The 25502-nt window shown below is 39.4% G+C and overlaps 1 protein-coding gene across 4 annotated transcripts in view; it reads left to right on the forward strand.

The window, feature by feature from the left end:
• The window catches only part of CTNNA1 (catenin alpha 1), a 179346-nt gene that overhangs the window by 33295 nt on the left and 120549 nt on the right, over window positions 1-25502 (forward strand). For 3 of the 4 annotated variants that reach the window (XM_007461428.1, XM_007461426.1, XM_007461429.1), the window contains 2 exons: window positions 24605-24771; window positions 25311-25430. In XM_007461428.1, coding sequence (XP_007461490.1) covers window positions 24613-24771; window positions 25311-25430 — 279 coding nt within the window. In that variant the 5' untranslated portion in view covers window positions 24605-24612. The remainder of the gene's footprint in view (window positions 1-24604; window positions 24772-25310; window positions 25431-25502) is intronic. The other variant, XM_007461427.1, reaches the window with a different exon arrangement.

The following is a 25502-nucleotide window of genomic DNA, read 5'->3' on the forward strand; positions in this document are numbered from 1 at the left end:
AGATAATTAATGCAAAAACCTTTCCCAGGCCCACTTTCAAAACTCTGACCTAACTGCTCTGAATTTTACTGGCGTATAAAACGTAGAGTAATTATGATTTATCTAGCGCTCCATAGCAGATTGACTTATTAAGTAGAGTTAGAATCCTTTGCATTTCAAGTCTGTTGCTTATCCACTGGAACACTTAATTGTTGAAGGATGTATATTTGTTTATTTTTATTTATTTATTTTTGGCTGCGTTGGGTCTTTGTTGCTGGGCATGGGCTTTCTGTAGTTGCGGCGAGCAGGGCTACTCTTCATTGTGGCATGCGGGCTTCTCATTGCAGTGGCTTCTCTTGTTGCAGATCATGGGCTCTAGGTGCGTGCACTTCATTAGTGTGGCACATGGGCTCAGTAGTTGTGGCTCACGGGCTCTAGAGTGCAGACTCAGTAGTTGTAGTGCACAGGCTTAGTTGATCTGCGGCATGTGGGATCCTCCTGGACCAGGGTTCGAACCCGTGTCACCTGCATTGGCAGGCGGATTCCTAACCACTGCAACACCAGGGAAGTCCCTAAAGGATGTATAAAAAGATTATTTTGTTCCAAATCAATGTGGGCTGCTTTTGGGCTAATACAAGTTGGCTTTTTTTTTTTTTTTTTTTTGGGTAACGTTCAAGTAGTAAGTATTTTAGACCTTATTGGCGATAAGGTCTTTCTTGACACTACTGAGTTCTGCAGTTGTGTTGGGAAAGCAGCTATGCAGTATATAAACAAATGGGCATGGCTGTATTCCAGGAAAACTTGTTTATAAAAACAGGGGGTTGGCCAGATTTGACCCACAGGCCGTAGTTAGCTGACCTCTGATCTAGGGTTAAAGATATGAGCTTACAGTTTTCAAATAAATGATTGATTTAGGTACTTATAATGCTTTTGAGCCAAAAATTGGACCTTCTATATCTTTGAGTTTGTACAAGCCGTGTGCTTTCTGTGCAGTCATAATTAATAACCAGAGACTTGAATGCATGCAGTTTTTCAGCATAACTTAATTTTCTTTTTGTATTTGCCCCTGATTACATGAATAATAAACACAAACATTGTGAGTACACTAAAATGTTACCGTAACACTGTCAGTGGGTAGAACATTCACATACATAAATGCAGGGTCACTTTACCTCAAGACGAGGTGAGTCTCCTGTGGTGGGTGGGAGCCAATTATCAATTGCATGGCCTCCAAACCCCTGTGATCTAGGGATTTCATTGTACTGCTAGTCGGCCCAAACTAGCTGTTAATTACCTTATATGGGCTGAGGCATACATGTGCCTCATAGAGGTGTGCTTTTTTGGGACCCTGCCCACCCCCCGTGTTCCCCTCCCTGATTAGGTCATTCTTACTTTATACTTTTTCTTCCTAGCTCTTAGCACAGTGATAATTAAATATTTGGTTGTCTTCCCCTCTCTAGGCTCCAGCAGGGTAGGTTCTGTGCTGGTCTGGTGACTGTTCTCTGTGGCAGCTATCATGGTGCCTGTTCTATGATAGGCACTTAAATGTTTGAGGAAGGTAATTGACTATGTTCTCCAAGAATTATGTGAGAAAAGGCTATTTCCAAAAATTAAGGTGAGTTTCCTCCCCACTGCCAAATGTAAATGCAGGGATACTAGTGGATAATCTTACCTTAAAAAAAAAGAAATTGAGATATAATTCACTTAACATAAAATTCACCCTTTTAAAATGTATGATTCAGTGGTTTTTAGTATATTCATAGTATTGTGCAGCTGTCACCATTATTTAATTCCAGAACATTTTCATCACCCCCAAAAGAAATCTCATACCCATTAGCATTCATTCCTTATACATATATTGATGTTTTAAAAAAATTTATTTAGGGCTTCCCTGGTGGCGCAGTGGTTGAGAGTCCGCCTGCCGATGCAGGGGACACGAGTTCGTGCCCTGGTCCGGGAGGATCCCACATGCCACACAGCGGCTGGGCCCGTGAGCCATGGCTGCTGAGCCTGCACGTCCGAAGCCTGTGCTCCGCAACGGGAGAGGCCACAACAGTGAGAGGCCCGCGTACCGCAAAAAAAAAAAAAAAAAAAAAAATTATTTATTTTTGGTCGCATTGGGTCTTCGTTGCTGTGTGCGGCTTTCTCTAGTTGTGGTGAGCGGGGGCTACTCTTCCTTGCAGTGCGTGTGCTTCTCATTGCAGTGGCTTCTGTTGTTGAGGAGCCTAGGCTCTAGGCACACGGGCTTCAGTAGTTGTGGCACATGGGCTCAGTAGTTGTGGCTCGTGGGCTTAGTTGCTCCGTGGAATGTGGGATCTTCCCGGACCAGGGCTCGAACCTACGTCCCCTGCATTAGCAGGAGGATTCTTAACCACTGCGCCACCAGGGAAGCCCATATATTGATGTATTTTAACGATACCTGGAAAAGAGTATTCATGAGTCCTTGAATAGGGCTCTGATGAGAAAAAGAGGGCCCTTAATGATTAGAGGACATCCAAGGGACAGAGATGGGAAAGCCTAAATGAAACTTGTTTGAAAAGAGGGAGACATTAAAAAAGGAGGACCAGTGATGGTAAATTGGAAGTTGACTGATGAGGAATAGTTTCTACTAGAACGGGGTTTTTTAATCCATTAGTTACAATTCACAGTTAGATCTCAAAGGCCAAGAACAGAGACTTGCTGCTGCATCAGTGACTTCTTCCCTACAGCTCTTGGGCATTTCTGGGTGGAGGAGGGAGGAGAAGGCCCCAAGAATCTGAGATGCACCTTTATGTATTCCTGCATGGCTTCTAATGATACTCTGTTCAGTAAAGGGGCCAATGATTGGTGTACTGCGCAACAGTGGATTTCCTGGGAAGAAACTTGTGTTTAGAGACACCAGAGTGGGGAAGGGGCTGGCTGACCATGTGTGGTCTCTGATGCAGAGAGACTGTCTTCAGGAATTCCCTGGCAGTCCAGTGGTTAGGACTCAGTGCTTCCACTGCGGCGGTCCCCAACCTTTTTGGCACCAGGGACCCATTTTGTGGAGGACAATTTTTCCACGGATGGGGGCGGGGATGGTTCAGGTGGTGATGCGAGCGATGGGGAGCAGGCAGATGAAGCTTCGCTCCCTTGCCTGCACCTCCTTTGCACCTCCTGCTGTGCGGCCCGACAGTCCGCTGCACCGGTCCATGGCCTGGGGGATGGGGACCCCTGCTGTAGTGGGCCTAATTTCAGTCCCTGGTCAGGGAACTAAGATTCTGCATGCAGAGTGGCGCGGCCAAAAAGAAAAAAGGCAGACAGACAGGAGGCTGTTTTTTCCTGTTTCATCTTGGAGCTTATAATCAGGACATATGGAAATGTAAATTAATAATAGCATGAGTGTCATGCCAAGAATGGAGTGGACTAGGAGGTTAAGCATGGGATTAGAAAAGCTTCCTGAAGGTGCAGTAGTGGATCTTGAAAGGTGAAAGAAGGGAGGGGAAGAAGTCATTCAGGTAAGAAAACCAGCAGACAGAGCAAGATGTGGGTGAGGAACAGTGAGAGTTCTGACTGGAGAGGAGTGCTGGGAGGAGAGGTTGGATAAGAAAGAGCTTGGAAGCTAGATTTTAGAGGGTGGCTTGGAATGCCAGGTGAAGAAGGGAGCACTGTCCGGGAAATGATACAGGATTAGAGTGTTCTGTGGCTGGAACAGGTCTCCCAGGTTCAGGTTCCCATATATTTAAATATATGTCGTGACTCAGGACTTGCTACCTCTGGAAGCAGCTTTTTCCAGCCTTGTGTTTATTTTTAAAGCTTTTTTCTTCTTAAATTAAACTGAAATATGTCTCCTTAACTTTGTTCCTGTTTTAAGAATTTCTGCCATCTGGGTAACACAGAATATGAAGAAAAGTGGTGTTTGGGAGAGATTAGTTTCTCAGGTGTGTGCAGGAAGCGTTAAAGTGGTTGGGGGAGAGCCTGGAGGCCAGACCAACACTCAGGAAACCATCAAGGTGGTGGGTGGTGAGATGGTGCTATTAAGGACAGGACTGCTGCAACAGACCGTGGAAAGGGAGAGTTGACCAGTTGTCAAGCAGGTTTACTGCCAGCTTGGCCTGTGGTAAATGGCTAATTTTCTTTATAGATAAAACTAAGGGACCTGGTATGTGAAAAATTACAATATTTTCCTCAGACTTGAATCACTTAGGGTATATATTGAGGCAGTGTATGCTACTAAAAACTTCAGGTGAATTACCTAAAATTAGCATACTCTCCTCAGTTTAGAGCCATTCTAAGATTCTGGTGTGCAGTTTTCCATCAAGTTGAAAAAAATTCCATTACATTATTTGCTTCAGTGTTTATTTACACTAATAAAAAGTCAACTAACAGATTATTATTTTTTTTAACTTTTTATTTTGATTCATAGGGATTTGCAAAGATAAAACAGAGCAGTCCAGTATACCTTTACCCAGTTTCCCCTAATGGTTACATTTTATGGAACTATAGTACAGTATCAACACCAGGAAACTGACGTTGGCACAGTAATTCTCTGGTTTTATCACCTGTGAAGATTTGTGTAACCATCTCTGCAATCAAGATACAGAACTATTTCACCACAAAGCTTTCCCTCATGCTACCCGTTATAGTCATACCCATGTTGCTTATATTCCCCACCATCCCTAACCCTTGGCAACTAATCTGTCTCAATCTGTAATTCTGTCATTCCCAGAATATTGTATAAGTGGAATCATACAGTATAATATACTGTATATGAGTATATGACCTTTTGAAATTGGCTTTTTTTTTTTTTTTCCACTCAACATGTTGTCCTTGAGAGCCATCCAAGTTGGTGTGTCTGTCAGTAGTTTGTCTGTGAGTACTCCATGGTGTGGATGTAGCTTGTCTTTTCATCCTCTTAACAGGTATTTTGCATAGTAAGTTTTTAATTTTGATGAAGTTCAATTTATTGATATTCCCCCCATTTATGGGTCGTGCTTTTTTTAAAAAAAATTATTTTTGGCTGCATTCGGTCTTTGTTGCTGCGTGCGGGCTTTCTCTAGTTGTGGCGAGCAGGGCTACTCTTTGTTGCAGTGCTCAGGCTTCATGTTGCGGTGGCTTCTCTTGTGGAGCACAGGCTCTAGGTGTGTGGGCTTCAGTAGTTGTGGCATGTGGGCTCAGTAGTTGTGGCACACAGGCTTAGTTGCTCCATGGCATTTGGGATCTTCCTGGGCCAGGGCTCGAATCCGTGTCCCCTGCATTGGCAGGCAGATTCTTAACCACTGCGCCACCAGGGAAGCCCATGGATTGTGCTTTTGGTGTCACGTCTAAGAATTTTTTTAAAATTTTTTTTCTAAGAATTCTTTAACAAGCTTTATGTTAGCTCATGAAGTTTTATGTTTTACGTTTAACTCTCAGACTCATTTTGGGTTAGTTTTTGTATAAAATGTGAGGTTTAGGTTGAGTTCTTTTTTTCCCTTGCGAACATCCAGCTGTTCCAGTACCGTTTGTTGAAAAGACTGTCTTTCCTTCATTGAACTGCTTTTGCGCCCTGTTAAAAATCAGTCACCTGTACTTGTGTGAGGTTATTTCTGGGTTCTCTGTTTTGTTGTATTATCTATGTGTCTGTCCCTCTGCCAATGCTCACACAGTCTTTATTGCTGTAGCTATGAGTCTTAGAAGTGGGTAGAGTGATTCCTCCCCCTTTATTCTTTTTCTAAATTGTTTTAGCTATTCTAGTTTTTATTGCTTTTTCATATAAATTTTAGATAATCTTGTCTATGTCTACAAAAAAGCTGCAGTTTTGGTAGGAGTTACATTAAACTTGTAATCAATTTGGGGAGAGTTGATTTTTTACTATATGAGTCTTCTATGAACAAAATATCTTTCCATCAATTTAGATCTTTTTTATTTCTTTCATTAGTGCATAGCATCATGTATATATATATATAATATATATATCCTCTATCTGTTTTATTAGTTTACATTATTTTATTTTTTGAATTATTATAAATAGTATTTTATATTTATTTAGTTTTGTGTTTCTTTTCAAGTCCTTGGCTACACGCATATGCATTTTACCCTAGTTTTATATTTAGCTTTGGTATCATTTTACTATTTTCTTTAAAAACATTTAACACTAATTACAGGCATTTTTTTATGATTTAATATAACCTTGGAATTTATTATCTTTAAAACTATGTACTTTCTGGGACTTCCTGGTGGCGCAGTGGTTAAGAATCTGCCTGCCAATGAAGGGGACATGGGTTTGATCCCTGGTCCGGGAAGATCCCCCATGCTGTGGAGCAGCTAAGCCCACGAGCCACTACTACTGAGCCCGTGTGCCATAACTACTGAAGCCCACGTGCTTAGAGCCCATGCTCCGCAACAAGAGAAGCCACCGCAATGAGAAGCCTGTGCACTGCAACAAAGAGTAGCCCCTGCTCACCACAACTAGAGAAAGCCTGAGCGCAGCAACAAAGAGCCAATGCAGCCAAAAATAAATAAATAAATTTGTTTAGAAAAACCAAACTAGGGCTTCCCTGGTGGCGCAGTGGTTGAGAGTCTGCCTGCTGATGCAGGGGATACGGGTTCATACCCCGGTCTGGGAAGATCCCACGTGCCGTGGAGCGGCTGGGCCTGTGAGCCATGGCTGCTGAGCCTGCGCATCCGGAGCCTGTGCTTCGCAACGGGAGAGGCTACAACAGTGAGAGGCCCGCGTACCGCAAAAAAAACCCAAAAACCAAAAACCAAACCAAACTATGTACTTTCTATTACATCATTTCCCTATTATTAGACTTAGAGGTTATTTTTATGTTTTTGATATAAATAATGCTGTAGTGAGTGAATACCCTGTATATATAATGTTTTCCCCTTTTCAAAAAATTATATCTTTAAGATGTGTTTCCCGGAGTAGGAATATAGGGGCACAGATCTTTTTTAAAAAAATTAGAGTATAATTTATATTATATACAGCAAAGTACACACATTGGTGTACAGATTGAAGACGTTTTATGTATATATATATACTCATGTAACTACCATTCAGAAAGTTTCCTCAGGGACATAGATTTTAGGACTTTAAAAATGTAGTCCTAAATAGTTCTCCAGTAGGGCTATATCTGTCTATCTGTCTGTCTATCTAGTTTGCTTAGTGTTCATATAACCTCACCTATTACAGGTTACAGAAATTCAACTCAAACTTGTTTAAGCAAAAAGGGAGTTAATGGGTCTTAGTAATTGGGAGTTCCAGGAGTAGATCCTGAGTTCAGGCATGGCCAGTGTGACTTGATGAAGGGATGTGAAGCTTCCTTCATCACTTGCCTCCATGTATTTGTTTACCTCTGTTTTCATATATACATATTGGACAAGATGCCCACCTCTAGTTTGAGGTGGTCATCCTAGTTTTGTCATCCCAGCAGATAAACACTTTCTTAGTGTTTATATCTTTATAAACACTTTCTTAGTGTTTATATCTTAGTCATGGAGGGGGCTGATTAGCTTTGCTTTGGTCACGCTCGGCTCTAAACCAGTTTCTATCTCCAGAGGAGATTGATTAGCCAGTGTGGATCACATGTTCACCCCAGGACACAGGGAATGGTGGAGCATTCTCCTAGGGAACAAGGGATATAATAATATGATGTTCAATGGAAGCAAATTATCCTTCTTGACAAGTAATGGGATAGTCCATTAAAATTTTTTACTATCTTTTAAAAAAAAAAAATCTATTTATTTATTTTTGGCTTCATCGTATCCCCGATGCTGCGTGTGGGCCCCCTCCAGTTGCGGCCAGTGGGGGCCACTCTTCAGTGCGGTGCGTGGGCTTCCCATTGTGGCGGCCTCTCCCGTTGTGGAGCACAGGCTCCAGGCGCGCGCGCTTCAGCAGTTGCGGCTCGCGGACTCCAGAGCACAGGCTCAGCAGTTGTGGCGCACGGGCCCAGTTGCTCCGTGGCATGTGGGATCCTCCCGGACCAGAGCTCGAACCCGTGTCCCCTGCATTGACAGGCAGACTCCCAGCCACTGCACCACCAGGGAAGCCCTTTTACTATCTTTAGAGGTGTAGAATGCTACTTTATTTTTTTTAAATTTGCGTTATTTGGAGTAATGGATGTTGACCATTTTTTTGTGTTTGTTTATGACTGTACCTGAAACATGATGATGCTTGTGAGAGCCCCTAGGGCAGTGATAAGTATCTATAAACATTAGTGCTCCTTTGTTGATTTGTTGAATCCCTGTTATTTTTCTTATTGATTGGAATTATGCCAGGTTTTCAAAAATTGTGACATGGCTTATTGGACCAGAGGTGCTAATCTTTTAGGTTTCTCATCACTAATCTATTGGTATGCAGAGGTAGTATTAACTTGGAGTTGGAGAATCAAGACATGATTGTGTGTGTCTGTAATGATTTTAATGGTGGGACCTGATTTATGGTAGTCCTGGAAAAGGTGGTTGTGTTCAGTTGAAAAGAGCAAAGATTGCAGCTAAATCCAGTGACTTTTACTGCCTCCCACACCATTTGGTTTGATTTTTGTTCCATGACTGCCATACTACTAACCACACCCAGTCATCTCATGTATGTGCTGTTATTCACATGGTGGACAACATGGAAACATCTGGATAATTCACTGCGGCCTCCTCTCCAATATTGGAAAAACAGTTAATAGTAATACCTACATACCCCATCTCCGCAAATCGATAGAAGGTAAAAGTAGAGTAAATCCTTTTACTAAGTATCCTTGACAAGTAAATAGAAAGCAAACATTTTAATGTTTGGCTTATAGTTTCCCACCTTACATGTCTGTTTATGTCAGGCAGTATTTGTCTTAAGATTTCTTTGGAGGCTTTTCTTTTGAAGTTCTGGCTTTGGAATCATTACAGTATTCTATTTCAGGTAAACTTTGATTATAATGCAAGCCCATTGTTCTTGAGTAGAAGTAGGACTTCAGCTTATTGAGAGCAGTCATTGTTGTTCAGTACCAAGTTTCAGTTGTTACAAGAACCATCTTTTCTGTAGAAAGTGTCTTGTGACTTTTAGAGCAAGAAAGCAGTATATATTGGTGTTCTAAAACAATAGAGTTAAAACTATTGAGTTTGCTAAGATCTGTGTGATCTTAGCAGTTACAGTTCGTTGGTGAGCATATTCATTAATGGACTTGTTGCACAAATATCTTCTTAGCTTTTTTTAAATCTTGAAAGTACAGAATTACATAGATAAAACTGATGGTCTTTTAAGGACATTGTTATAAAGAAGGAATAGTCAGTGAGGGTTTTAAATTGATATTAAGAGACATTCTTTTATTTATCTCAGTAATTGTGCAGTGAAATTGAGGGCGTAGAGGCCTTCTTCCTTGTTATAGTTTGAATGATTTGTATACAGGGAGAAAATCGTATATACATATGGAGAGGTGTGTGTGCATGCATATATATGTGTGTGTGTACATATTTTTGTGGTGTGTATATGTGTGTGTGTGTGTGTGTGTGTGTGTGTGTATTTTTTTTTTTTTCCCATTGTATATCTTGGCAAGGCAGTTTTCAGGAAAATAATGATGTATTTTATCCCTGACAAAAGAATATTGAGCACAAGCTATCAGGCTCTTGAGGCATAATTTTCTCCCTGGCAACTAACTAGAGTCAGATTGAAGGGGGTGAAAATTGGTCTCCTGTCCAGTGCAGATGTTGACAGCTTCAGACTGGTATACCTACATCTAATATAGTCAGCCTGCAAGATAGATGTTAGAAGGCAGATGTAATCAGGACAAAGCACTGTCAGTGAGTGTTTCGAGTAGGATTTGAGAGGTAGACAGGAGACAGAGCGAAATCTGCGTTTGCTAAGTTCATGATGTGAAGACTTGAAACATAGCTTTGAGGAGCTTTGTGTGGGTGTGTGAGACTGCATTTTAATTTGTCTGGTCTTGTTAGTGTGGTTTTATTCATGTTGAAATCATGAGCTTGATCTTATATATGGGCTCTTTAATTTTTCACAGGAAAAAAAATGACAAGTATTCCTACCCTGGAATATTGAGTATGGGTTTCAAAAAGTGTTAATTATGCTATGGAAGAGCAATAGCAGAGAAACATTTAACGTTTTGAAAACGATTAAATTTAAGTTAATTAGGTTTTCAGATTAGTGTAATCACTTTCTTCATTAAATCTTCATTAAATCTAACAAGAAATCAGCTGATTTTTCTCATACTCTTGCTTTAAGTTCTGGCTTGTCATTTGTTATCCTGCCTTTTCCCCTTGCTATTTTGGTAGATTTTTCATCCTGTTTTCGCTGCTTATTTTTGTGGATATCTCTTTTCGTGTGATCCCGTGATGGCTGTATCTGTTGTTAGAAGTGCTCCCACTCCAATTCCTACCCTTCATATGTTCCTGAGGACTGTGATTAATTTAAAACTTGTTCATTATTGACCCCTCTTCCTCCACTCTCACTATTTAATCCGTTTTCTTTTGTTCTTCATTTAACTTGAGCAGGAAAAGCAAAATATAAATTCCAAAAAGTCATTAACTGGTTGGCATCTGGGTGTTTTATGTCTTAAAGTTGTCTGTCTGACTTAAACTGTAAGTCTCTAGGCTGGAGGCTACATTTTCTTTGACTTGGGATGTGTCAGGGATGCTGTCTGCTTCTGGATCACTACCCTTGTGTGAGCATATGCTACTTTGCAAATACTTGGGTTCTGGTGTAGCCAGCTTGGAAGTGAGGAAAGGAGAATGAAGTTATTAAATTCTAATGTTTCCTGTCATTTTGAAATTGCTTCTTTTTTTTAAAAGTCTATCTTGTTAAACTCACAAAAATAATAACACTGACCAGGATAATAATACTTTTAAGATACAGTGGGTGATATTCCTGCCTTAATATAGTTGTACAGTGTAGCTGAGGAAGTTATCTTTTGTATTGAATTTTTTACTTTGGCATGACTTCAACCATGATGTAGAAACGTGGTTGCTACTAGTTAATTTCTTAAGAAAGTGACTCCAAGTTGAAATGCATGTTATGCATTTATTTGAATGTGTAATCAGGAAGTAAGTGCCTCTCTTTGGAGTGTTTTTGAATAGCAGCAGGGCACACTTGAATTAGTAAGGAAGATGAGAACATGAATATGTGTGGTACTCTTTTAATTTTTTAAAAAGATCCATTCTGTCTACTAGAAAAAGTAGAAATTTCAAAATTCCTTTTCTTACCCAGAGTGGGTGGGAGAGGGTGTAGATTGAGAGTTTTTCTAGGTGCTCCCTGAACTGATTCAGATGGGCCGACAGTATTTAAATAACATATTAAATGGTTTTTTTTCTGGGTTGATTTTCAAAAAATAAACAGTTTTGTGGATTAAAAATGGCACCCCAGGGAAGTTCTCTTAAAGCATCTGTCAGGAATTCTTTGAATCATTGTCAGTTTTTCTATAGTTATGGAGGTGTCATCTAGGGGTCTGTGGTTTTTGCCAAATATCACCCATTGATGAATGGAAAGGTGAAGGTGGAGAGCATTAAGTGTTTTGTTCATATTCATCTGTATGTCACAGGGTGAGTGAGTTACACCAGATATATTCCACCATTTGGTTCCTTCCCATAAGGACTATGTTATAAAATCTGTTATTCTTTGCAACTATATTGCCAGTTTGTCTTCATCGACAAGTGTGGAAGATAGCTTATTTTGTTACTAGATCATGGAAAATGAATTAAAAAATTTTGGGTGTTGGAGGGAAGGGATTGGGACAGGTTGGGAAATGCATGTTAATCCTTGATTATCTTGAAGTTGGCAAATAATTTTATGAAGACTTGGTCCTGTCAATTTATTATTTTGTAAAAAGAAAGTTGGTGGAATGATAACAAAGAAGTAAGAACAGGTATATCACTTTTTGCTGAGATCTTTTAATCAGATATGTTTAAGAGAAATTGGTATAAAGTAGGTTTATCAGTGGAGCTAAAGCAATAAAAAGGTAACTTTCAAGAATTAGTAATCCTGTATTCAAATTCAGGGCTGGATTTTTTTTTTCTTTTTTTTCTTTTTTTTTTTTTTGGTACGCGGGCCTCTCACTGCTGCGGCCTCTCCCGTTGCGGAGCACAGGCTCCGGAGGCGCAGGCTCAGCCGCTCCGCGGCACATGGGATCCTCCCAGACCGGGGCACGAACCCGGGTCCCCTGCATCGGCAGGCGGACTCTCAACCACCGCGCCACCAGGGAAAGGGCTGGATTTTTTTTTGGCTTTCTACTGTGTAAAAAGATGCCCAGCTGTTAAGTACAGGGTGATTTATAACAGACTTACCTGTGATGTTGGTTGCTTGCTCTTTTTTTTTTTTTTTTTCCCCCCTTCTTCATCTGGCTACTCTGGGTAGAACTGAAAACATTCCTTTAACAAAAGTTAATTTTCTGCAGTGAACATGTTTTTGATAGTAAGAGCAAAAGAGAAGTAAAAATCAGCTATAATTTTGTTACCCAGAGATGAAATCAGTGGTTAACATTTTGGTCTTGACCCCTCCAGTTTGTTTTTTATGAATATACTCACATGGGTAGAATTATGTTTTGCTCATTTATTTTTTTCACTTAATGGGTCATGAACATCTTTCAGTATCATTAAGTACTTTCCTACCACATAATTTTTAATGGCTGAATAATATCCTCTATAGAGTAATATGATTTAAGAAGGTAATTCTGAACCAGAAAACTAAAGACTTCTCTTTAATATATTTATGACCAGAGTTTTATTCACTTTTCAAAAACTTAAAAGGAGTGTGGTAAATAGGACAGTTTTTATTTTAAAGACTGAAGCCTGCCATTGTTAACAAGGATAGTATGAGTTATCTGAGAGAATGAAAAATTTTAGACAGTTAAAATCATTTTGAGATAAAGAGATCAAAGTGACTTGACCAAGGTTATCCAAGAAATTAGTGGGGGAGGGGAAATCAGAATTACACATATGGCCATGAAATTGATCATGAAATGAATAAATAATTGGAACATGTTTAAGATGATGAATGGCTTTTAACTCTTCTGGAAGCTTCTGTCATTTTAACACAGGGCTGTGTTTGCTGGTCCTCAAAAGCATATTCAGGTGGATGTCTTAAAATATCTTTTCTTTTGAATCTGGCAGTTGATAACAAACAATATGGTCTTATAAAATGTTCTATTTAAGAAGTGTCTAGTTAGGGTCTGTATAATAGTTGAGCTTCTCCTGCAGCAACTAAACAAAAAAATAATGACAATAAGATTGGGTCTGCAGATGGGCCCCTTATTTTACCAGTTGGCTTTCCCATATTTTGGATAAGCTTCTCAAGATAGCTGATTTTACAAAGCTTTTATTTCATAATGTATGCTAATTTTCCTTTTTCCTTTTTGCAGTGACACTAGTAGCCATGGGATTTTTTTATACCTTTGAAAAAAGAAAATTTGCATATAGACTTTCTTGGAGTGCTTTAAGTTATTCGTTTCTAGGAAAACCTCAGTTTCATGTATCACAGACATGAATTAAGGATATTTTACGTTTTAAAATTATTTGAAGACTTTTTTCTTTAAAAAGATATTCATTATAGAAAGTTAAAAAAGAAAACCCACACAAAGAGCAGAAAATAATCACCCATCGGGCTATACAACCTTATGCTATACCACCTCTGTTAATATTTTCATGTATGTTGGTGTAGTCTCCCCCATGACATAAATACTTTGTGATTTCCATTCTCATTGTGCAGTACAGATTATTGTATATCTGCTATTTAAGGTGGAAATTTTAAAAAAAGGTTTTTTTTTTTTTTCATTAATAAAGACACCTGGAGCTGGTAGATTATGTAACTTACAGAAGATAAACCATGTTCCTCTGCTGGGCTGGCTGAGTTTTTGTCTTTTTCTAGACTTGAGCATATTAGAAGTATCCTTAGTATTGTTTTTAGGGAAAATATAACTTTGCTCTATATTTTGAGTCTCCTTGGAGGACTTTTGAAGGCTTATACAGATGTTTGCATAGCTGAATTTCTGAGGACTTGGTGCCCTCTGCTATGGCATTGTGATTAGGAGCCATTTTTATAGTATGGCATGGGCTTTTGGGGATGGGAAGTTGTAAATAGGATATATGAGGGAGATGACCAGTTTTTAAAAACTTGAAGGAACCTCAGATTGGCATAATTTCTTTCTCTCTCTCTCTCTTTTAATTTTAAAAACCAGCTGGAAAAACTAAAGCCCAGCAAGGGGAACTAAGTCAAGCTTTGTTTGTAACTATTATCACAAAAGGACTGGTTTGTACCACTTTCTGCACTATGGAGATGGGAGTGAAGGAGGTGCCTCCTTTACTACTTTATCACTACAAATTAAAAGCCAATTTTTCCTTCATCCTTTGAGAAACTTGCTAGCATGACCTTATTTCTGAAAATATAAGAAATGATTGGTGTGTGAGCAATGACAATGTTCTGAATAGGTTTAAGGATTGGAGAAAGTAGATGAGAAAGTGGAAGGGGCATAGAAGTATTTGTGAGCTTCGTATTTATTACCTCATTTAATTTTCAAAACAGCCCAGTGGGGTGGGGGATGTTATTCTCATTTTACAGAAGAGAAAACAGACTTACAGCTGAAGCAACACGAAGTCACACAGCCATCAAATAGCAAAGTTGGGATTCAGACCAGTTCCAATACTTTGTTTGATCTACTCCAGACATTGTTCTGGGAGAAGAGTATATATTCATTAATATTACTTAGCAACATCCTTTGTTTTAAAGGAGTGGCATAATAGAATATCTCATGTTTCCTAGGCTCAAGTTAAAAAAGAAAAAACAATCCTCTCTCTCTCTCTTTTTTTTTTTTTTTTTTTGCGGTACGTGGGCCTCTCACTGTTGTGGCCTCTCCCGTTGCGGAGCACAGGCTCTGGACGTGCAGGCTCAGCGGCCATGGCTCACGGGCCCAGCCGCTACGCAGCATGTGGGATCCTCCCAGACCGGGGCATGAACCCGCGTCCCCTGCATCTGCAGGCGGACCCTCAACCACTGCGCCACCAGGGAAGCCCCCTCTCTCTTTTTTTACTTTGTGTGTGTATGTGTGTCTGTCATACACACACACCCACACACACTTTTCAAACCTGTCCTTTACCCATAACTTGATAAAAAGTTGGATTGCTTTGAAGGGAATTTACTCAAGGTATTTGATGCTTCAGAAAGGCCTTTATCTTGTCCTGTTCTAATGTAGAACGGTGGTTTTTGGTTTATTTTACTTACAGTTGCGATTTGTCCTTGTTTTGAACTCCAGAAGAGCTTAACTTTTATCCCCAGCTTAGTTAGGGGAAAATGCCAGGGGATGGACATGTTGACAGATCTGATTTCATGGCTGATGGAACAGTAGTAGTGGGTTCCAGAAGACACAGTTATATTCTCAGCCTTTACTGCTGATCATGTGACCTTGGACAGACTGCCTGTCTGCCTCAGTTTTCCTAGTTTGCCTTTTTTGTGTACAGAAAGAGTACTTTTGATAACTCTTACAAGTATGCACTGTAAACTAATTGATAGTTACAGTTATCATTTTTAAATGTTGATTGATTACCTTATTAAACATCCCAAGTCAATCTTAAAATATCATGTTCCTTTTATAGAGATGACCATTTAGCAGAAATTTGAGGTCTACCCCCCTTTTTTTAAAAAGTTAATGGATTGGGGCTTCCCTGGTGGTGCAGTGGTTAAGAATCCGCCTGTCAGTGCAGGAGACATGGGTTTGAGCCCTGGTCCGGGAAGATCCCACATGCCGCGGAGCAGCTAAGCACGTGTACCACAACTCCTGAGCCTGCACTCTAGAGCCCGCAAGCCACAACTACTGAGCCTGTGTGCCACAACTACTGAAGCCCGCACGCCTAGAGCCTGTGCTCCCAACAAGAGAAGCCACCACAGTGAGAAGCCTGCACACCACAACAAAGAGTAGCCCCCGCTTGCTGCAGCCGGAGAAAAGCCCGTGTGCAGCAACGAAGACCCAACGCAGCCAAAAATAAAATAAATAAACTAAAATAAATAAATTTATTTTTTAAAAAGCTAATGGCTTATTTACTATTCATAGTTGAGTGGAAAAAAATTGTATGTTTTACTCCATCACACAGTATGTTTTCTGATGTATTTTTCATTACTAATACCATATGTTAGCCATGAAGTTAAGGGTTTGCCATTATGGTTGTGAGCTAAAAGAGATGAGGGTGGATGTAAATATATGTAATTTACTGTGCTTCTTCCTTCCAGTTCCACTTATTGTTTGACCTGATACTAAATTAGAATGATATCATGCTAGCTGTAGAGGCATGAAACTGTTTAAGAGGAACTTGGGAGGAAGTGAGAATTTGGAAGGAGGGGGTTATGGTATAAAGAGAGATTAGAGTTGGGGATAAATTGGGGGATTATTACAGTGAGGTTAATTAAATTTAAAATTATAAGACTTTATGCTTGTCCATTTGAATGTAAGCTAATTATTGAAGAGGTTTGATTCATTTAGATGGGCTATAGCTTTAAGAATGTACTGTAAGTTCATCCTGTTTGGCTTACTCTGGGCCTTTAGTTCTTCCCACAGTTCTTTCATTTACCTTGGGTTAATTCACTTTTCCATTTCCTGTAGCAGCTGCTTCAGAGTTTCTTCCACCCTCCTCAAACCTTCATTTCCATTACCATCCTGTTCAGCTTTTAGGAGAACTTCATTTACTGCCTCTGAGAAAATAGATTCTCTAGCTATGCTAAACTTCATACTGCCTGGAAGCATCTTGCTACCTCTGCTTTCACTTCTCATCTGAGGGTACAAGAACTCCATGGCTCTCACTTCCTCCTGTGGTCCTGATTATGTGTGTTCCTGTCTGTGATCTAGAATCTTCATTCTTTAGTTATGTGTCTTTGGTGTCTTTTTGCCTCCTTTACCCCCTCAATCTGTCTGTAACTAATTCCCATAGTGATAAAAGATAGTATGGGAATGCAGGCACTATTCTAACCTCTCTCCTAAACATTGGGTTTCATATCCACAGTAAGCCTGGGAGGTACATAGAGGCAGTCCTTACTTTGCACTGTTCCAGTATGCACAAATTTGTTATCGCAGTTTCATAATACCAGTTCCCCAATAACATGGTTCAAATTTTAGTATATTAACTGAGTGATTGTATACAGTACAGACTTTACTGCTAGCTCTGAAGTGTACAGATCACTACATAAATAACAGGTCTGCATCACGATCACTGACCAATCATGTCTCTTCTTTCAAGGTCTGTTAGTGATTGATTGGTCACTGCAACTATTCAGTTCATGCAAAGTGTGTAGTTGTGTTGCCTCCTTGTCTCTCAGTGATAAACCCACGTGAGCCATTTTATAAGAAGAGATCATTGAAAGAGGGAATTTGCTAACAAAGATGAAAGTACAGCAAAGAAAGAAAAAGTGGTAAATCCAAGTTACAGAAGAAATAGCTGACTGGAAATGTTGACACTGCTGCTGTCTAAGAGACTTTAGATATGCAGTCAGAGGAACTTAGTGAAGGCAAACATTGACATAAATGAGAAAAGTAGTTGTGATGGAAAGGATAATGATGTCCAAGAGAAAGTGATGTCATCAAAACCTACACATTGGGCTTCCCTGCTGGCGCAGTGGTTGGGAGTCCGCCTGCCGATGCAGGGGACGCGGGTTCGTGCCCCCATCTGGGAAGATCCCACATGCCGCGGAGCGGCTGGGCCCGTGAGCCATGGCCACTGGGCCTGCGTGTCCAGAGCCTGTGCTCCACAACGGGAGAGGCCACAGCAGTGAGAGGCCCGCGTATCGCCAAAAACAAAAACAAAAACAAAAACCTTCACATTAAAGGAACTCTTGGAGATAGTTCATAACATTGAAAGTGTAAAGGAAATGTTGGAAACTGATCCAAACTTAGAAAGAAATAGGATAATTGTGAAGGGATGAAAAAGTACTCTGTATCATGTTGAAAAAGGTAAGCATTGTTCAGAAACTACTTTTGAGTAGTTTCCTTACAAGGAAATAAAACATTTTCATTCTCAGTGTTATTATCATAATGTTTTAAGTTATGTATTAAATATTAGTTGTACTATTTTTGTTTAATTTCCCTGTATATTTGTAATCAATAGCAAGGTCACTCCAGCTCCGCTTTTTTCCCTCAAGACTGCTTTGGGTGTTCGGGGTCTTTTGTGTCTCCGTATGAATTTTAAGATTTTTTGTTCTAGTTCCCATAAAAAAATGCCATTGGTAATTTGATAAGGATTGCACTGAATCTCTAGATTGCTTTGGGTACTATAGTCATTTTCACAATATTGTTTCTTCCAATCCAAGAACATGGTATATCTCTCCATCTGTTGGTATCATCTTTAATTTCTTTCGTCAGTGTCTTATAGTTTTCTGCATACAGGTCTTTTGTTTCCCTAGGTAGGTTTATTCCTAGGTATTCTTTTTGTTGCAATGGTAGATGGAAGTGTTTCCTTAATTTCTCTTTCAGATTTTTCATCATTAGTATATAGGAATGCAAGATATTTCTGTGCATTGATTTTGTACCCTGCAGCTTTACCAAATTCATTGATTAGCTCTAGTAGTTTTCTGGTGGCATCTTTAGGATTCTCTATGTATAGTATCATGTCATCTGCAAACAGTGACAGTTTTACTTCTTCTTTTCCAATTTGTATTCTTTTTATTTGTTTTTCTTCTCCGATTGCCATGGCTAGGACTTCCAAAACTATGTTGAATAATAGTGGTGAGAGTGGACATCCTTGTCTTGTTCCTGATCTTAGAGGAAATGCTTTCAATTTTTCACCATTGAGAATGTTTGCTGTGGGTTTGTCGTATATGGCCTTTATTATGTTGAAGTAGGTTCCCTCTTATGCCCACTTTGTGGAGAGTTTTTATCATAAATGGGTGTTGAATTTTCTCCGAAGTGTTTTCTGCAGCTATTGAGAAGATCATATGGTTTTTATTCTTCAATTTGTTAATATGGTGTATCACATTGATTGATTTGCATATATTGAAGAATCCTTGCATCTCTGGGATAAATCCCACTTGATCATGGTGTATGATCCTTTTAATATATTGTTGGATTCTGTTTGCTAGTATTTTGTTGAGGATTTTTGCATCTATACTCATCAGTGATTTTGGTCTGTAATTTTCTTTTTTTGTAGTATCTTTGTCTGGTTTTGGTATCAGGGTGATGGTGGCCTCATAGAATGAGTTTGGGAGTGTTCCTTCCTCTACAATTTTTTTGAGGAGTTTGAGAAGGGTAGGTGTTAGCTCTTCTCTAAATGTTTGATAGAATTTACCTGTGAAGCCATCTGGTCCTGGACTTTGGTTTGTTGGAAGATTTTTAATCACAGTTTCAATTTCAGTGCTTGTGATTGGTCTGTTCATATTTTCTATTTCTTCCTGGTTCAGTCTTGGAAGCTTATACCTTTCTAAGAATTTGTCCATTTCTTCCAGGTTGTCCATTTTATTGGCATAGAGTTGCTTGTAGTAGTCTCTTAGGATGCTTTCTATTTCTGTGGTGTCTGTTGTAACTTCTCCTTTTTCATTTCTAATTTTCATGATTTGAGTCCTCTCCCTGTTTTTCTTGATGAGTCTGGCTAATGGTTTATCACTTTCGTTTATCTTCTCAAAGGACCAGCTTTTGGTTTTATTGATCTTTGCTGTTGTTTTCTTTGCTTCTGTTTCATTTATTTCTGCTCTGATTTTTATGATTTCTTTCCTTCTGCTAACTTTGGGTTTTGTTTGTTCTTCTTTCTCTAGTTCCTTTAGGTGTAAGGTTAGATTGTTTATTTGAGATGTTTCTTGTTTGTTGAGGTAGGCTTGTATAGTTATAAACTTCTCTCTTAGAACTGCTTTTGCTGCATCCCATAGGTTTTGGATCATCGTGTTTTCATTATCATTTGTCTGTCAGTATTTCTTGATTTCCTCTTTGATTTCTTCAGTGATCTCTTGGCTGTTTAGTAACGTATTGTTTAGCCTCCATGTGTTTGTGTTTTTTATGTTTTTTTCCCCTGTAATTGATTTCTAATATGATAGCGTTGTGGTCAGAAAAGATGCTTGATATGATTTCAGTTTTCTTAAATTTACTGAGGCTTGATTTGTGACCCAAGATGTGATCTATCCTGGAGAATGTTCTGTGTGCACTTGAGAAGAAAGTATAATCTGCTGTTTTTGGATGGAATGTCCTATAAATATCAATTAAATCTATCTGGTCTATTGTGTCATTTAAAGCTTGTGTTGCCTTATTAATTTTCTGTTTGATCTCTCCATTGGTGTAAGTGAGGTGTTAAAGTCCCCCACTATTATTGTGTTACTGTCAGTTTCCTCTTTTATAGCTGTTAGCAGTTGCCTTATGTATTGAGGTGCTCCTGTGTTGGGTGCATATATGTTTATAATTGTTATATGTTCTTCTTGGATTGATCCCTTGATCCTTATGTAGTGTCCTTCCTTGTCTCTTGTACCATTCTTTATTTTAAAGTCTATTTTATCTGGTATGAGTCTTGCTATTCCAGCTTTCTTTTGATTTCCATTTGCATGGAATATCTTTTTCTATCCCCTCACTTTCAGTCTGTATGTGTCTCTAGGTCTCAAGTGAGTCTTTTGTAGACAGCATATATATGGGTCTTGTTTTTGTATCCATTCAGCAAGCCTGTGTCTTTTGGTTGGAGCATTGAATCCATTCACGTTTAAGGTAATTATCGATATGTATGTTCCTATGACCATTTTCTTAATTGTTTTGGGTTTGTTTTTATAGGTCCTTTTCTTCTCTTGTGTTTCCCACTTAGAGAAGTTCCTTTAGCACTTGTTGTAGAGCTGGTTTGGTGTTGCTGAATTCTCTTAGCTTTTGCTTGTCTGTAAAGCTTTTGATTTCTCCATGGAATGTGAATGAGATCCTTGCCGGGTAGAATAATCTTGGTTGTAGGTTCTTCCCTTTCATCACTTTAAGTATATCATGCCACTCCCTTCTGGCTTGTAGAGTTTCTGCTGAGAAATCAGCTGTTAACCTTATGGGAATTCCCTTGTATGTTGTTTGTCATTTTCCCCTTGCTGCTTTCAATAATTTTTCTTTGTCTTTAATTTTTGCCAATTTGATTACTGTGTGTCTCAGTGTGTTTCTCCTTGGGTTTATCCTGTACGGGATTCCCTGAGGTTCCTGGACATGGGTGGCTATTTCCTTTCCCGTGTTAGGGAAGTTTTCGACTATAATCTCTTCAAATATTTTCTCAGGTCCTTTCTCTCTCTCTTCTCCTTCTGGGACCCCTATAATGCGAATGTTGTTGTGTTTAATGTTGTCCCAGAGGTCTCTTAGGCTGTCTTCATTTCTTTTCATTATTTCTTCTTTCTTCTGTTCCACAGCAGTGAGTTCCACCATTCTGTCTTCCAGGTCACTTATCCATACTTCTGCCTCAGTTGTTCTGCTATTGATTCCTTCTAGTGTAGTTTTCATTTCAATTATTGTATTGTTCATCTCTGTTTGTTTATTCTTTAATTCTTCTAGGTCTTTTTTAAACATTTCTTGCATCTTCTTGATCTTTGCCTCCATTCTTTTTCCAAGGTCCTGGATCATCATCACTGTCATTATTCTGAATTCTTTTTCTGGAAGATTGCCTATCTCCACTTCATTTAGTTGTGTTTTGGGAGTTTTATCTTGTTCCTTCATCTGGTACATAGCCCTCTGCCTTTTCATCTTGTCTGTCTTTCTGTGAATGTGGTTTTTGTTCCACAGGCTGCAGGATTGTAGTTCTTCTACTGTCTGCCCTCTGGTGGATGAGGCTATCTAAGAGGCGTGCAAGTTTCCTGATGGGAGGGACTGGTGGTGGGTAGAGCTAGGTGTTGCTCTGGTGGGCAGAGCTCAGTAAAACTTTAATCCACTTGACTGCTGATGGGTGGGCCTGGGTTCCCTCCCTGTTGGTTGTTTGGCCTGAGGCAACCCAACACTGGAGCCTACCTGGGCTCTTTGGTGTGGCTAATGGCAGACTCTGGGAGGGATCACACCAAGGAGTACTTCCCAGAGCTTCTGCTGCCAGTGTCCTTGTCCTCACGGTGAGATGGAGCCACTGCCCCCACCTCTGCAGGAGACCGTCCCACACTAGCAGGTAGGTCTGGTTCAGACTCCCCTGGGGTCACTGCTCCTTCCCCTGGGTCCTTATATGCACACTACTTTGTGTGTGCCCTCCAAGAGTGGAGCCTCTGTTTTCCGCAGTCCTGTCGAAGTCCTGCAATCAAATCCTGCTAGCCTTCAAAGTCTGATTCTCTAGGAATTCCTCCTCCCGTGGCCGGACCCCCTGGTTTGGAAGCCTGACATGGGGCTCAGAACCTTCACTCCAGTGGGTGGACTTCTGTGGTATAAGTGTTCACCAGTGTGTGAGTCAGCCACCCAGCAGTTATGGGATTTGATTTTATTGTGATTGCGCCCCTCCTACCGTCTCATTGTGGCTTCTCCTTTGTCTTTGAATGTGGGTGAGTTCCAGTGTCTTCCTTTCAGTGATTGTTCAGTTAGTTGTGATTCTGGTGTTCTCACAAGAGGGAGTGAGAGCACGTTCTTCTGTTCCTCCATCTTGAACCAATCTCCTTGCCTTTATTCTTGAATGATTTTATTTAGTGATTTTGATATGCATTGCCCTTACAGCAAATGAGGTTGGGCATCTTTTCATGTGCTTATTCGCCATTTATATATCTTCTTTGGAGAGGTGTGGTATAATTCCTTTGCCTATTTTAAATTGGATTATTTGTCTTTTTATTGTTGATTTTAAGACTTCTTTATATAATGTGGATAGTTGATCCTTATCAGATATATGGTTTTCAAAAATTTTCTCCCATTCTGTGGGTTTTTTCATTTTCTTGATAGTGTCCTTAGAAGCACAAAAATTTTAAATTTTGATGATGTCCAGTTTTTCTCTTTTTTCTTTATATATGACACTTTAGGTGTCATAGCTAAGAAACCATTGCCTAATCAGAGTTCTTGAAGACTTTATCAATGTTTTCTTCTAAGTGTTTTATAATTGTAGCTCTTACATGTGGTTTTGATCTATTTTGAAAGTATAGGCATGAGGTAGGGGTCCCATTTCATTGTTTTTCGTGTGGATATTCAGTTGTCCCAGTACTATTTGTTACAAACACTGTTTTTCCCCTATTGAATGGTCTTGGCAGCCTTGTTGAAAATTAATTTCCTGTATTTCTGGATTCTCAATTCTGTTCCAGTGATTTATATATACATATATTTGATTTTGTTGATCACTTTCCTTTGCAAATGCTTATCTTCTTGTTTTAGACAGTTTGTCATCTTGGGTCTCTTTGTTTCTCTTGTCACAGAGTCTTCTTTCCCTTACTCCTAAAGCCACAGTCTCAAGGGCTGCAGCTTTTTTTTTTTTTTAAATCTTCCTCAGTTCATGTGCATACATGTAGTATGCCCTGGTCCTCCTTTCCATCTCAGGACAGCTGTACCTTGAATCCTTTAAGTAATCTTCCACCATGCTTTCTTTTCCCTTACTTTTTCTTTTTTCTTTTTTTTTTTTTTTAGCCATGCCACGCAGCTTGTGGAATCTTAGTTCCCCAACCAGGGATTGAACCCGGGCCCTTGACAGTGAAAGTGTGGAGTCCTTAACCACTGGACTGCCAGGGAATTCCCTCCCTCCCTCTTAATAATCAAAGGTTATCATTATCATTTGACCCCTGCATTTATAATTTACTACTGTTCTTTCCTGGGCTCTTACTGTGGCTTTCTGACCCATATTACTGGCCAGGTTTATTATATGTGCTTTTGTTAGGTTGACCTTGACTTCCTTCTTTGGCTCAGGGATTCTTGTTTGTACTCTGTTTGTCCATGGCCTTTCTACCCATCATCATATCCATCCCCCCATCATCTGATGCTTCTATACACACCCTTTACTTCCAAGTTAGATTAGAGAACTCAAACATGCCTTTTTATTGTATACCCAGCTTGTTAAGTGGTTCTAAGAACATAGGCATTAAGCATTACAAATCCTGTCTCTCTCATTTACTATTAGGTGAAATAGTAACTAACTTAACTCCAGTCTTTTCTGTATTTTTTAAACACAATTACATACATTTATCATTTCATCTTTTATTTTTTTCTGCTTAAGGTTTCATCATAAGCTTTAACATTTTTTCCCATATGTGTTAATATTTGCATAATAGTCAATTGTAGGCTTTACCATAATTTACTTAACTAGATGCTTGGTTGAGCATTTGAGCTGTTGAAAGTGTTTTGCTATGAGGAAAATGAATGAGTCAGTGACTGAACATACCAGTGAGTTTCTGTTTGAGCTGTATGCATTAGGTAGTTGTGATGGTTAATGAAGTATGATGGTCCTACATAATGGTTGCTGTGTTGCTGTATCATTTTGTGGATGTGAGGGTAGATTGCATTAGATCCATTTTTTTCTCCCATTCAAATCTTGATTTTTTTTTTCCCCCATTAGGATACATATAACGGTCCTTCTTGGAAAGTAGTATTATTAGATCAATGGAAAGAAGTATTTTTAAGGCTCTTGATACATAGTGCTAGATCACTTTCTAGATATTGTGCTTTTACCAGAGATGTATGAAGGTGCTTTTTCTTAGGGACAGCTAGAAAACAAAACAACAAAAATAAAAATCCTTAAACTAAATTCTGCACATGAAATATACAAAGTTTGAATTATTTTTATTTTTCTAAAATATAGACCAGTTATTTGGTTCATTCTGCTGAATTTGTTTTTCTATTCTGTAAAACAGGTGATTTGATGAAGAGTGCTGCTGGAGAGTTTGCAGATGATCCCTGCTCTTCTGTGAAGCGTGGCAACATGGTTCGGGCAGCTCGAGCTTTGCTCTCTGCTGTTACCCGTCTGCTTATTTTGGCTGACATGGCAGATGTCTACAAATTACTTGTTCAGCTGAAAGTTGTAAGTATAGGCCTATGTCTGTAATTTGTTCTATCACAGCGAGGCTGCTGCTGGCCATACTTAGTTCAACATTTCTTAGGGTTTGGTTTGGTTTTGAACTTGGTTTACCTAAATGGACCAGGAATGTTTTTAATTTCCACTCACTCCTCTGTTCCAAGTGAACATCATACTGGCTCTGCTGTGAACCTGTGTTGTCTTTGTTCTAATAAAGAATTTGCAGAAAAGGTTTTGTTTTGACTCCTTCCCTTTTTGTGGTAGTGATTAAACATTTCCTTGTACCAGTAGAGTTCCAGAGTTGAGAAATCAAGATATGTTAAATTGTATCCTTTTAGATGGAAGTCACAATAATGCTGTCCTTCCCCACCTCCCATAAAACTCCCATGTAGTAGCTGCTTAAATGTTTGAGGGCCATGTAAATTGAAGAGGAAGTTTGGATTGCTATGTGAATAGCTGTCGAAAGGAATAAAAAATTCTAGATCTTCTTTATGTACAGACTTGTATTGTTGAGAATTTTTCTTTTGGGGGGGTGTGTTTTATAGGTAGAAGACGGTATCTTGAAACTGAGGAATGCTGGCACTGAACAGGACTTGGGAATACAATATAAGGCCCTGAAACCTGAAGTGGATAAGCTGAACATTATGGCAGCCAAAAGACAACAGGTACAACCATGATTTGGGGATACCTTTAAGTTGTTTATATTATTACCTAGTGGGAAAAATCGATTTTACCTA

This window comes from Lipotes vexillifer, unplaced genomic scaffold (assembly GCF_000442215.2).
Source record: "Lipotes vexillifer unplaced genomic scaffold, Lipotes_vexillifer_v1.1 scaffold217, whole genome shotgun sequence".
NCBI lineage: Eukaryota > Metazoa > Chordata > Mammalia > Artiodactyla > Lipotidae > Lipotes > Lipotes vexillifer.